Source organism: Thunnus albacares, chromosome 17 (assembly GCF_914725855.1).
Source record: "Thunnus albacares chromosome 17, fThuAlb1.1, whole genome shotgun sequence".
In the NCBI taxonomy this organism is placed as follows: domain Eukaryota; kingdom Metazoa; phylum Chordata; class Actinopteri; order Scombriformes; family Scombridae; genus Thunnus; species Thunnus albacares.
Genome location: NC_058122.1, coordinates 10,090,704 through 10,104,827, shown reverse-complemented (window position 1 = coordinate 10,104,827; position 14,124 = coordinate 10,090,704). Strand labels below are relative to the sequence as shown.

General features: G+C 39.0%; 1 protein-coding gene across 4 annotated transcripts in view; it reads left to right on the top strand.

Annotated features, from left to right (window-relative positions):
• clec16a (C-type lectin domain containing 16A) overlaps nucleotides 1–14,124 on the top strand; it is a 46,221-nt gene that overhangs the window by 106 nt on the left and 31,991 nt on the right. For 3 of the 4 annotated variants that reach the window (XM_044332410.1, XM_044332411.1, XM_044332408.1), the window contains exons 2-9: nucleotides 647–775; nucleotides 2,120–2,253; nucleotides 3,104–3,252; nucleotides 5,704–5,809; nucleotides 8,376–8,381; nucleotides 10,683–10,806; nucleotides 11,224–11,398; nucleotides 12,060–12,110. In XM_044332410.1, coding sequence (XP_044188345.1) covers nucleotides 647–775; nucleotides 2,120–2,253; nucleotides 3,104–3,252; nucleotides 5,704–5,809; nucleotides 8,376–8,381; nucleotides 10,683–10,806; nucleotides 11,224–11,398; nucleotides 12,060–12,110 — 874 coding nt within the window. The remainder of the gene's footprint in view (nucleotides 1–646; nucleotides 776–2,119; nucleotides 2,254–3,103; nucleotides 3,253–5,703; nucleotides 5,810–8,375; nucleotides 8,382–10,682; nucleotides 10,807–11,223; nucleotides 11,399–12,059; nucleotides 12,111–14,124) is intronic. The other variant, XM_044332409.1, reaches the window with a different exon arrangement.

Genomic DNA, 14,124 nt, shown 5'->3' with positions numbered 1-14,124 from the left:
TAACGTTAGCCGGTTGAAAACGACTGTCAGCGTTATTATTAGCCAAGTTAATAACAGCTTAAGTAACAGTAGCGAAGTAATTGTAGCTGTCCAGATGTTCAGTCAGGCAATAACCACATCCGTGGTCGCGGTGTCGTTTCTATTCAGTTAGGTGAGGTATATGGACATGTGAAGTAGCTTGTAATTGTCAGATTTAAAGTGGAAATTCACCCTAAAATATAATTGACACTGTATTGTTCTAATGTTTGTGGATAATAAAGTCAGCATCTACTTAGGAACACGTACAACTCTCCCTAGCGGCTAGAAATCAAAGCATTAACTCTAAGAGGCCCTGCACATTAACACAGGTGTTTTCAGTTGTTGTGGCTGATTAGACACCTGCACAGGGTTAAGTTTGGGGCTATTTATTCTGGAAATTAACGTTACTGAGGTCACCATAGTCCATGTACCAATAAGAATGGCAAGTGAAAGTTTTTCCATTCCTAAAGGTGCAACAAATTAAAAGCAGAGTGAGGGAGATGTCACTTAGACTCAGTCTGCACACGCCCTTAGATTTGTCTCTACTTGTTGATCACTGCGGTCTATCTTTCAAACATCTGCAGTCTATTTTTCACACGTCCTCCCTCCATTCATGTCTCACCTCCAGGTATATGTACCATGTTTTGACCAAAAACACAACAGTGACAGACCACAACCGAAACCTACTGGTGGAGACCATCCGCTCCATCACAGAGATCCTCATCTGGGGGGACCAGAATGACAGCTCTGTGTTTGAGTAAGTCCCATTCAACATCTTTACGCCAAACGTAGCTACAAATACCCAGATGTGACTTCTGCATGGAAATCAGAGTGACATCTTTGCATGTATTTTTTTAAGGTGTGCTAAACATGCAACATTATTTTATAACCCCACATTTATGCTTTTAAACATGCATGAATCAGCACACTAATGAGCTGGGCATTTACAAAGAGCGCCTTGATGGCAGCCATGGAAGATTGCTCCTAATTGATCTTTACTAATCATGTTTGATCAGCTGATCTGGAGATCTTTGAACAGGCAAACTTCAACTGGAAATCCTTTTCTCCAACTCCAACAACTGTGCAGCCATGCTGCCCTTCTCTCTGACTTTGAAGCATTCAAAACAAGCAAAACTGCTTAAAGCAGTAACATATTGATTTGAGAAAACTTAAGTATACTTATGTGGGAAAGTATTAAGGTGTGATTAGTTTTGCAAGTAAAATTATTCTGGGAAAGTACATGTTTCACCCTCAGCAGATGAGACAACAAAATGTTCAACTGAGCAGCTTATTGTACAGTAATAGACAACCTTGTGTGTGTGTGTGTGTGTGAGTGTGAGTGATTCAGTTAATAGTTTCAGGAGATGTATCTAAAACACTTGAATTCTTCTCCCACTGAAGTCTTTCAGATGTTTCTGGGAAATGAAGTTCATAAAACCGTAGTGTTTTGTTTTTAATCAGAAGTATCTCAGGTCTGCAATTAGTGGTGCATGTCATCCCCTCTTTCTTTCGACTTCTCTTCCTACGACTTGACACAGGAAATGTCTTAAATTAAACTCTGAAGAGCACAAAAACCACAGAGGTGTTGAAAGAGTACTTGTTGCTATCAGGAAACCCTCAGAATAAACATGACCATGACCTGAACATTCATAATGTTTTAGAATAGTAGTTTTTGGGTATTTTTCAATCATTGGCTGGAGAATGTTGCTGTTTGTCATTGTTTAACTTTGTCATATAGTTCACAATGATGAGAATTTCTCCTCTCTTGTACTAAAACACAAAGCACAACGATGAACTTAAGTTTTTTTTTAGAATGTAATCAGCAGTGTGTGAGTATAGGATATCTACATCATCCTCATAAGAGAAACCTTTTTTTAAGATGATCATTTTGGCTTTTTTCATTTCATTAGATAATGACTGTGTGTAGATACAAAGAAGAAACATACTGAGAGAAAGGGAAGGGCCATTGTGGTTTTATGGTAACCACTACCAAACATAACGCCTCAAAAGAAAAACATTCTTTATTTTGATAATTATCTAACAAGATCATGATGAATGTAATCCTATAAGTGTTTATATTTACACATCTGTATGTGTTCAGCTTCTTCCTGGAGAAGAACATGTTTGCCTTCTTCCTGAACATCCTCCGTCAGAAGTCCGGACGCTACGTGTGCGTCCAGCTCCTCCAGACCCTCAATATCTTGTTTGAGAACATCAGCCATGAAACTTCCCTCTGTAAGTATTAGACTTAACACTGATGGACCGAAAATAGAAACACATGTATGATGGAATGCATTGCTATAAAATAGCCCCACAGTAAATATTCCATTGCTGATTATGTTCTGTGTTTCTTGAGACAACTGCTTTAATTGCTGGTACGGTGATTCAGTCAGATGGTATGTTTTGAGGATGCGGTGGTGTTGTACAGGAGTGCATTATATTTTCAGGTGTTTCTATTGTATAATAGAATATTTGAAACAGCTTACAATATAATACCAGTTTGTGTTGGTATTAGGTTGCATTAGTGCTGAAACAATTGTTAGGTCTATCGCTCAAATGTAAGAAAATAGTGGAAGATGCCCAAAGCACTTATCACAGCAGTGTTGTAATAGATTGCTCTAAAGTGCACAGTGTGTACCTGTGTTTGTACACGTTTCTTGATGCATTTTAAAAGCTAAACAATGCACGGCACGGCACGGCATTGAATTTTCTTTGTTAAATTATACAATGCATAGCAGCCGGCTGCATTTTTTGTTGTTGCCAGGCAACCAATGACTCAGTGGACGATATAGTGTCAGTCAGTTAGATCACCACTTACATAAAGTAAGTACCGTTATAACATTTAACTTAATTTCGGAGTCAAAGGCAAATAATGCTTGTGGTGTTGTGTCAACAGGAATGATTAGTGTCTTTCATGTTCACTGTGCACAAAAACCACTGCAGAAGTCTAACCTCACTCTTGATCTAATGATAACAGAGAAATAAAGAGATGGTGCAGTGCAACGAATCACTCTCTACAAATACTTGGCTTCTCAATGTAAATTAGCAAGATTCTCAGCTCTCTTCTCTTCTCCTCTCTTCTCAGATTACCTCTTGTCGAACAACCACGTGAACTCCATCATCGTCCACAAGTTTGACTTCTCGGATGAGGAGATCATGGCCTACTACATCTCCTTCCTCAAGACCCTGTCACTGAAACTGAACAATCACACCGTGCACTTCTTCTACAATGAGGTGAGGACACAAGGAGGTGGGGGGCGGGGGATGGGGTTTAAAGGGAAGAAAGAGGGATGGAAAAAAATGGTGAAATATAGAGGATTATTTCATTCAGTGTCAACAACTCTTATTGAGCACTTCACATGACAGACGAAGAAGAAGGAAGGGAGAGACCTTAGGCTGCTGCACAGATGAGAGGCTGATAACGAAGGTAGTCAGATGGAACAGATTAGTAAAACCAACATGTCAGACTGAGAGAGAGTAATGACAACTTAATATTCATTCTTGATATTTTACTGTGGTCAAAAAAAAAATCCCTGTATGCAAATAATGTTTGCGTCACAAAAAAGATTTTCTACAGGAAGTTAATTAAAAAAAATCCAGAAGCACATTTTTCACTTGCATTTTGTGCAAGTCGGTGTGTAGGTTACTATCTAACAGGGGTGGGAGTAAGTCACACATGTGTAAGTCATAAGCAAGTCTCAAGTCTTAACGCTGTGCTCTTCTTACTGCCGTCATTGACAACATAATCCTTGGATCCTAATTTTATTATTTTTGGACTAGCCCTCCATGTTAGCTTCCTCATGCGTCGGCCTCTGCTGGTCTGCCGCGTCCTAGTAGGTTGCCAGGTTTGCGTGCATTGCACTGAAAATCATCCAATCATGTTTAAAAAAAACAAAATGTAACTTCTCAATATCTCAAGAAATACAAATATTTAGTCCTTTTGAATCATCTGTCTCAAGTCTAAAGTCATGAATACCAAGTCAAAGTCAAGTCGAGTCTTTTATCAGTGTTAGTCAAGCAAGTCTCAAGTCCTCACATTTGCGACTCGAGTGTGACTCGAGTTAAGTCATGTGACTCGAGTCAGTCACGTCTGCTATCCCCCTATCTTCCGCTGCTCATTTCCCCTGTTAAAACATCAACTTCCTGTGTAAATGAGTCAATTTAGCAGCCTCTGTCCACATGTCATCTTTCTCTACACATACACATACATGGCAATATCACCTTTATCGGAGCAAACGTGTTATTTGTAATAACGCTGTAAAATTACCGTTGTGTTCACAAGATCTTGTTTCCCTGAAATTGAGTTTCAAAACTGTTACTGTGTGTGTGACTGAGTCTGTGTGTGTGTGTTTTTACTGGATGTTAAAACCAAAGAATACTAAACATTTGAATAATCTCTGATGATGCCGTTACCCGTCATTTTTTCAGCAGTATCTGTAGTCCTTCTATTGGCCTGTGTGTGCTGGGGAAAGTTATTGGTGTACTGTCAATGGTAGCTGTAACCCTGAAGCCAAAACCAGACCCAATGTGTAGATCTGAGAGTAGTCCTAAATGTGCTTAAATAAGTTTTAACAGATTTATTTTTATTTAGATTTCATTTTTGCTTTAATTTACATTAAATATCAATTAAGAATAAAAGTAAAACTACTGGATGTAGAGTTGCAAGCAGTTGAGCTGACATTTGGTCAGTCTGAAGGCAAATCTGATTTAAAACATCAAAGAACTTCATCATTACCTTTTTCTTTCACAACTTACAATAGCAGCATTTACTGTAGATGCCGTATTTATAATTCATCCTTCACTTCATTTATTATAACTGATTTATCATTTTATTGATCTATAGCTTTTTCTCCTCTAGAGGGTGCAATTGTATAGATGTTCGCTATGGCCTCTCCTGTCCCTGTCAGATCTACACAAGTCACATTTTTAAGACCGGACGACACACTCTCGGTTTGGGTTCGGTGTCAGGGTCAGATCTCTTCGTTCGCTTTGACCTCTGGGGTGACTGTTTTGAAGTCTGACCCTCAGCTGTGATTGGCTGAAGGTCACAGTGAACGAGGAATGGTTTGGTAGAGGATCAGGCACTGGCACAGAGAGAGATGACTGTAAGATGCAGAGCTGCCGGTTTGTCAAAAGCAAATGTACTATGTGCAGCACGCTGGTATGTTGTTACATGCTGATCATCTAAAGTATCGTGAGATTGTCAGCAATAAAAGTTCCTATAGTCCAGCCTTTAATCAGTTGTAGTGAGTTCATGAGCTTAACTTGGTATTTGAGTGTCTGACTGGATGCTAAGACTCAAACATTCAGTATGAATTCAGAAAGATGTGAGTTGGTTCACAAGGTTACTCCTGGGCTAGTTGTTTGCTTAAGGTGGAGAAATGTTTTATTATTTTGTCCCTCTAGTGTCATTTATAGTAACTTTCTAACATCTCACAAGAACTTTTTGTTTTTAACCTGCAATGCTCAGACTTGCATTTGAACATTTCCTCAGTTAAACAGGGGAACTAAATACTAGTATGCTTCTCTCATTAAGTCCTGTCTTATCAAAAATGTGTTGCTGCCCAGTCTCTCTATCTCCACTAGCTTCTCTCTCTCTCTCTCTGTGGTCATTTGTGGCCTGAGCGTGGCGGTGCCATACAGCGCCCTTGCTCACCGGCGCCCCTCTCTGTCTCCCACACACAGCACACTAATGACTTTGCCCTGTACACCGAGGCCATTAAGTTTTTCAACCACCCCGAAAGCATGGTCCGCATCGCAGTCCGCACCATCACACTCAACGTCTACAAAGGTGAGTGCCAGGAACACGCATGCGCACAGGCTAACCATGCACACACGTGCGCATACACACACACACACACACACACACGCACGGGATGCTGGGACTGCCTACCGCCTTTCTTTGTACTCCTTTCTTCTTCTTGCTGCTGCTGCTTCTGGTGCATGAGCATGACTAACAGGTAACGCGTATACACACAAATACTCAGTGTGCTGAATGGCAGTGGGGTGCTACACATGGTGCTATCTTATCTAATCGCATAATAGAAAACATGAGTCATTTCCTATTTACTCAAAAAAGGCTAGAAATTAATTAAGCTACCTGTGTTGCACCAGTGTATTTATCATCAGACTACTCTTAATCTTAGTGTGCTGCTTTTTTACAGAAATACCGTCTGTCACAAGACAGATGTCTAATCATATCCCAGACACCAGGTCAGCAGCCACAAAATGGTTGAGACTAGAAATTCAGTAAATATTTGCCAAGAGCTTGACAGATGAAAGCTGTTAACCTCTAACAGTCATCTGAAATGGCAGAATTACTGAAAATATGTAGAAATATTTTCATTCAGAGTTTATGTACTGCAAGATCTTGTTTAAACAAACCACTTTGAGGAATGATTGGATTTTTGAGGACTAATGAAAGGTTGTATTACCTGATCACTTTTTCTTCTGTACATTTTTCATTGTCTCAGTAACATGCTGTTATGTCTGTTTCTGTTGCAACGATCCAGTTGTGATGTGCACTGTGTGCAGTCATAATGATATCAAATCAGCATCAAATATACATGAGTAATTCAACACATTTACATTTTTATAGAAAAGGAGGTAATTGGGTGTAAATATTGTACATACTATAAATCTTTGTCATTTTTTTTTGTTTACTTAGAAAACTAGACAGCTGTAATCCATTTGTCATATAATGATGAGCTTCCATTATTCTTGGTAAATCCTGCTAAGTCACTGCTAAAATTAGATTAAAACATCATCTGCTAGAGATATGTCATAATATCATAATTATAAAACAATATAAATCAGCAGATAACATTTTATTGGTTGTTTTTTTTTGTTTATGGTCTTTTAACCTGAGTACTTGAGATGGCAGTAAACAGTTAAAGTTCAAATTGTTAACTTGATTTGAACTCTGCAGCGTTGAGATGTAAAATACACCCACAATCACAAGAGTTCGTCATCAACGCTTCACTGATATCACATGCAAATATTTACTAACTATAAAGGAACTAATATCCAGCAAGTCCACACTATCCAGCATGCAAAGTTGTCCCCCTGCTCCACCCTCAAATCTACCGTGCATCAGTTCTGCAGGTTTCTGGAGATAAATCTCTTCCTCCTGCGAGCGCAGCAGCAGTGTGTAAACAACAGGACTTTTCTAACAGCCACGTCACTTTTCTGCACCGTGCTGCGTCAGCCTCTGCTTCTCCTTCCCGCTGCCTCTCTGGGCTCCTCAGGGTGTCGGAGCTGGTCACTTTTCACAACAGGGGAGGCGGGTGGTGCATTGAGTGGGTTTGGCTTCTCTCCACACATCATGCTTCTTTCCACTATACATTACATAACATAACATTGCCTCAACATACAGCCGCAGCAACATATCAGTGTGGCTTCCTGTCTGTATATGTGTGTGTCTTGTCCTGCACGCAACACTTTGCACTGTAACACGCTTTCTCACGTCATCCACTCCCAACACCATTACAGTTCACACTACCGACTTTACGATTTTGAAGTAACCCGATGGTGTAGAAAACGTATCATTGCTGGACTGTCCATGGGCTATGCTATAGTAAGGAATCTGTAAAAGAGGGAAGCATCAACTGTTACTGATGGATGTTTTTTTCTTGTATGCAAAATAATAATTGCATTGTGATTTTTTTTATAGAGTAAAATCTGTGGTTTATTGTTGCAAGAAAGTGCAAAACTCTTCAACTTTTTTGGTGCAAAGTTTCAAAATAATATTTTTGCTTAATGAAATTAACCCATGGCTTAATAGTTAACAGTGAAAATGGCATCAGTATGTTAGCTGAAAACTACTTTTGTTTCAGCATGTTACTGTTTGATGCTTCCTGTTGATTCCTTAGGACATGCACTGCAAGAAATGACAACCTGGAAAAGGATTTTATCTAGCATCAAGACTAATTAAGCTTGTGCCATTTATTTGTATTATGTATTTAAGTCAAATTATGTAACTGCACCAGCATTTTCGCTGGTAATGTCAATATCACCTTGAAGAAGTTGCTTGTTTTGAGTTTGTTTTCTCTTGTTGATATTTTATATAGTAAAAAGCAATGCAAAAAAAACTGAATTAAGTTTCATATGTCTAGGTAACACAAACTCCTTTGCCAGGTGTGATATTGTTTGCAGTTTATTTGTTTAAAAAAAACCTACTGGGTCCTTCCCAACCTCCACCCCTCCACAGCCGCCCCCTTATTCACATTAACCCTGTGTTTGTTTCCCCCTCTCCCTCCTCTTCAACAACCACTCCTCCTCCTCCTCCTCCTCTTCCTCTCCTTGTCTCTCTCCTCCTCTCCCTCCTTCCTCTGCGTGCCCCATCTGCCTAACTCCAGTTTCATGTAAGTTGGTTCCATTCATTCAGTCTTTTTCTGAGGGCTGGGTATCCTAGAAACATGTTTTGTTGTTGTTTTCTTTAAACTGCTACCAGTTATTCATACAGCACATCAATACAGATACAATTCAAGTGTCAAATTAGCCCATAAGCCCAAGTCAGTATTTCTGTTGGCTGATGGGAGAATTGTTATATGGAAATTTTAAAATAATTCAAAAGATGGCTTAAAATGAATTATTACTACATATCACATATCAGTGTTTGTTGATACCCAGCCCTGTTTCTTCCTTATGGTGTATTTGTTATAAATGTATTGGTATGAATATCCTTGCAATTCTTGTTCTTGTAAACCATTCTGTATCACCCACCCACATACATGCAGAAAAACCTGCATGCCTTTAAAAAAAAAAAAAAAATTCTAGGGTTAGTTGTTCCACAGACTTTTATTTCAGCCGAGCTCCACATGTTAGCTGTTATTTTGGTTATAAGTTTGTCAGTTTTGGTCACTGTGGTTATTTAGTCAGTATCTCCTTCTGCAATGGACTAAGCTGGAATGACACTGTGACTCTGAGTAGTGGCAGCTTGTGATTTGTGTATTTAATTTATGCTATTATGTTATTCATTAAAGGGGACCTTTTATGCTAATTTCCAGCTCTACATTTTTATTCTGGGACTCTACTAGAATAGCTTTGCATGATTCACAGTTCAAAACACTTCATATTTATCTTATATTGGCCCTTTATGCAGCCTCTGTCTCTTAACAGGCAGTCTTAGCTCTTTAAGTCTCTTTAAGGCCCCCCTCCTGATGAGCCCACTCTGTTCTGATTGGCCAGCTTCAGGAAGCCTAGCAAGGGGCAGCCGTATTCTGTTGAAAACCCAACATTTCCTGATTCACTGCTTTATATTAAAAGCTTTTAAATGATTAAATAATGGGAGACATTTATAGTGAAGAATTTATAGTAAATTAAACATGTTCATCACCTAATTAGCAGAGCTTCGTTAGCGACTGCTATTCTTCATTTAAAAACAGGACGAGACAGCAAGATCTTGACATATTTGGAGGTCTTTGTTCAGTGGATCAGTTAGAAGTAATGCAGGGAGGAATAGTACAAGCAGAAACAGCCATAGTGATGATGATGTTTGACGAAGAGCTGCAGACGATCGACACATCGACAACAGGTAAACTACTTATTTTACTTTGCTCTGCTGTGTAATGGAAAAACACTCACAGCGTGCAAACTCGACTTGAGTCACGGCTCGCCGTGGCTACCCCCAAAACAATGGAAAAACACCATAATGTTAGCTGAGCGGAAAAGTAAACTTGCGCGCTGTGCGTGGAGCAGATGACCATATACAGTAATCTGTCACAAGCTGATGTTGGCTTAAAAGCAGAAAAAGCCATTGTAAACATGCAGAGCAGTCTGAAGCTGGTGCTTTTTGCTCACAGGATTACTTCTACATACATTTACCTCATTTAGTATGAACATCCAACATTGTAATATATATATATATATATATGACTGAAAATGAGGAAAAGCATAATAGGTCCCCTTTAATTTGATAAGGCTGCTAATTTGTTACTTGTCTCAGTTTGTCGCACATGGATTGGCATTGTGAAATTACTATATGCTCTAATTTGCATTTGGACTCCTACAGGAGAAAATGTTACTACACCAGGATTGTTTACATGTTAAGTCAGTTAAACTGTCAGTCGCAGAACAGAAGAATCTGAAATTGTTTCTCAGATGTTTTCTGTGACTGTCCAAACCTTCTGGTTTGCTCTTAAGTGACCTGTGTGTTAAACTGAAGTAACCTCTCAATCCACACAAATTAGTCAAATTACTTGCTCTGTTTTCTTTTTCCATTGCTGTTCCTGCAGTGTGCATTGAGGACACACGGGTTATTATCGTTGATTGGCCAAGTCACTGTTTTGCCCAATGTTTTTCTCCTGTTTTGGAGTTTTGTTTTGTTTTTTTTTTGTTTTTTTTTTACAGCATGAGAAGTTCCAGTCACACCCTTGTTTCAATTTAAAACTGAACTGGCTTTTCTCTCAATCCCACTTCAATAGTAATCCCTTTCTACCAATTCATGTGTTTAATTTTAATTCACGTGGTTGGTTAATTTCCTTAATTTTTTTTCTTAGTTTGACTGGTTCTGATTGTTTTTTTGTTTGTTCTCTCTAATCATATTCTGGCAATTCTCTGGGATCACAAGGTGTGTGTACAAATGATTGTGTGTGTTTGTGTGTGTGTTGGTACCTGTGGGCAGCCGTGGTAATGACCGTTCTTCCTGACCGTACTCTTTCCAGTGGACAACCAGCACATGCTGCACTACATCCGAGATAAGACAGCAGTGCCATATTTCAGCAACTTGGTCTGGTTTATTGGCAGCCATGTCATCGAACTGGATAAGTGTGTGCAGACTGATGAAGAGTAAGTGCCATCTGTCTTTCTCCGTGTTATTCTCACTGTGTCCTCTAGGGGTCAGGCCTGTCTCTGATTTCTAACCATTATCCTTGCACTCACTAGATGACATGTTTATACAAGGCATGATGCATTGCACTGTATATAATGCGTTATATTAAATATTGTATCTTTTACTGGTATTTGGTACATTTTATATGATACAGAAATACTCAAGAATGATGTGTTACCTTCACTGTGATAGTCCCAAACAAGGTGCTAACCAAACTAAACTATTGTACAATAAAGTGTAGAGACATTACTATATGCATACATTACATACCTGAAGGTGTGTTTGATGCTTGATAATCTTGCAGACTTGTTAGCTTGACCACTTCCCCTACCAAAATAACATCTCTCTCTCTCTCTCTCTCTGCTTTATCTCAGGCATAAGAACAGAGGGAAATTAAGTGACCTGGTTGCAGAGCACCTCGACCACCTTCACTACCTGAACGACATCCTCATCATCAACTGTGAATTCCTTAATGATGTGTTGACTGACCACCTCCTCAACCGCCTGTTCCTTCCCCTCTATGTCTACTCTTTGGTTATCCCTGAAACAGTAGGTTACCTTCGCTTACAGGGATGTTAATAGGTTCAAAGTGGAACGCTTGTGTGAAAGCTGCTTCTTTTTTTCATTCCTAATAGGACTGCAACTTAAAATTATTTTCATTATGGATTAATCTGACAATTACTGTCTTGATTAATCATTTGGTTTTTAAAAGTTCTGAAAATGTTGATCACCACTTCCCAAAGCCCAAGATGCAACCTAAAATGTCATTTTATGTCCCGACCAACAGTCCACAACCCAAAGATACTCAGTTTACTATCATAGAGGACTAAAGAAACCAAAAAATATTCACATTTAAGAAGCTGGAACCAGAGAATTTTTTTCTTTAAAAATTAATCAAAACAATTAAAAAATTATCAAAATAGTTGGTAATTAGTTGGTTCAATTTGTGTCTTTTGTTCAACCAACATTTCTAAACACAAAGCTATCTAATTTACAATGATATTAAACAGACAGAAGTTAATCACATTTACAAATGATTATCAATCAATTGATCAGCTAATGGTTTCAGCACTATGACTTGTCACTGTCCCGTTTTAGCTCACGCTTTTTACTACTCTATCCTTTTGATTTTTTTTTTTTTCTTTACTAGTGCTATCAATAGAACTACTATATGTATGGCCTTGACTGGTTCTCTATTTGTGTTTTTCAGTCTGAAGAGAGAAAGATCAACCCTCAGGTGTCCCTCTACCTGCTGTCTCAAGTGAGCAACACACATACACACACATACACAGATAAAGAACAGCTCCCAGCCATCTCCAAAGCACTGGTTTGTTTGTTTGTTTGTTCATTTTTGATGAAAAGGGAAAGGGAACGTTTTTTTTCCCCCAAGAGGAATAACATTGAACACAATTTGAAGCAAGCAAGCAAAGTTTATTTATATAGCACCTTTCACAAACACCAGATACAAAGTGCTTCACAGTCAAAGTAAAAAGCAAAATAAAATCAAATCAGAATATATAAAAAACAAAGACACCAGATAAAATATACAAGGAATGCAGATAAAATGGACAAATTAAGATAAAATAGCCCATACTACCCTAATGCCTGTCTGAACAAATGTGTTTTTAGCTATTCCAAAGACTATTCCAAAGCTTGGGGGCTGCTGACTGGAAAGCACGATCCCCTGGGTCTTTAAATGTGTACGAGATACACTTAGAAAGCCCTGGGTGGAGGATCTAAGAGCTTGACTAGTGGTGTAGGGGTGCAGAAGGTCACTAATGTACTGTGGAGCCTGGCCATATAGGGCTCTATAAGTGAGCACCAAAATTTTAAAATGAATTCTAAAATTTACTGGAAGCCAGTGCAGTGAGATTAAAAAATAGTTATATGTGACCATCTGTTGGATTTTGTTAAGAGCCTAGCAGCAGTGTTTTGGACAGTTTGTAAGTGGTGTATGGAAGATTTGTTAAGACAAGTAAAAAGAGAGTAACAGTAGTCCAAGCATGATGAGATAAAAGCATGTAACAACATCTCCATTTCATTTCTTGATACCACAGACCAGAGTTTGGCTATGTTTCTCAGGTGAAAGAAACATGATCGAGTTAGCGTCTTAACATGCGCTTCAAAACTCATTGATTGGTTGAAAATTACACCAAGATTTCGCAGGCAAGACCGGGAAGATGAAGATAATGCACCAGGGTTCTGCCTGATTGGTGACTGAAGATTATCAGAACCAAAGATCAGGACTTCAGTTTTGTCTGCATTTAACTGCAGAAAATAGTTTGCCATCCAATTCCTAATTGCGTTTAAACAGTTGTTAAGTACAGGGAGTTTGTGAAGCTCATTAGGTTTAAATGAAAAGTACAACTGGATGTCATCAGCATACATATGGTAGGAGGTGTTCTTGAAACTGCTGATGATCTGTCCTAGTGGTAGCATATATATGGAGAATAGAATGGCCCCCAAGACCGATCCCTGGGGGACACCACATGACAAAGCTGCAGTGTCTGACACAAATTCACCCACAGAGACTGACAAAGATTTATCTGTGAGATATTAGGAGAACCACTCCAATGCAGTCCCAGAAATGCCCACCAGGTGATTCAGCCTGTGCATTAGAATGTGACGGTATCGAACGCTGTGCTAAGGTCCAATAGTGGTAGAACAGAACAGTCTCCGGTATCTGCAGCCATTAAAATTTCATTTGAGACCTTAAGAAGAGCTGTTTCAGTGGAGTACAGTTTACGGAAACCCGATTGAAATCTATCAAACACCCTGTGAAATTCCAGTGTTTGAACCAGTTGTTTCTCTGGAAAAGAAAGGGAGTTTTGAAATGGGCCTGTAGTTCTCTGGAAGGGAGGAATCCAGGTTTGATTTATTTAATAGAGGCTGAACAATGTCATACTTAAAGTGTCTGGGGAAAAATGATTCTGGAGAAGAGAGCTGTTTATAATATTGGCTATGCAGGGGCCTATACAGTTAAAAACCTTTTAAAAAACATAGTTGTTGGTAGGACATCTAGCTGGCACAAGGAGGGTGTCATTTGTCCTAACAGGGATGCTATATCCTCCATGGACACTGGACAAAAGGAATCCAAGATGGCTGGATTTGAGGAGCCATTAGTAAGCGGACTTGGCATGGGTGAGATGTTTGCCGAATATATAAACAGACATGGCCTGGACAATTAGATGGGGTTGTACCAACAAAATGAAAGCATTTATAAGAGCACTTACGAAAGAGGAATTTGCAGAATGTGCATCAGTACAACAATGCCA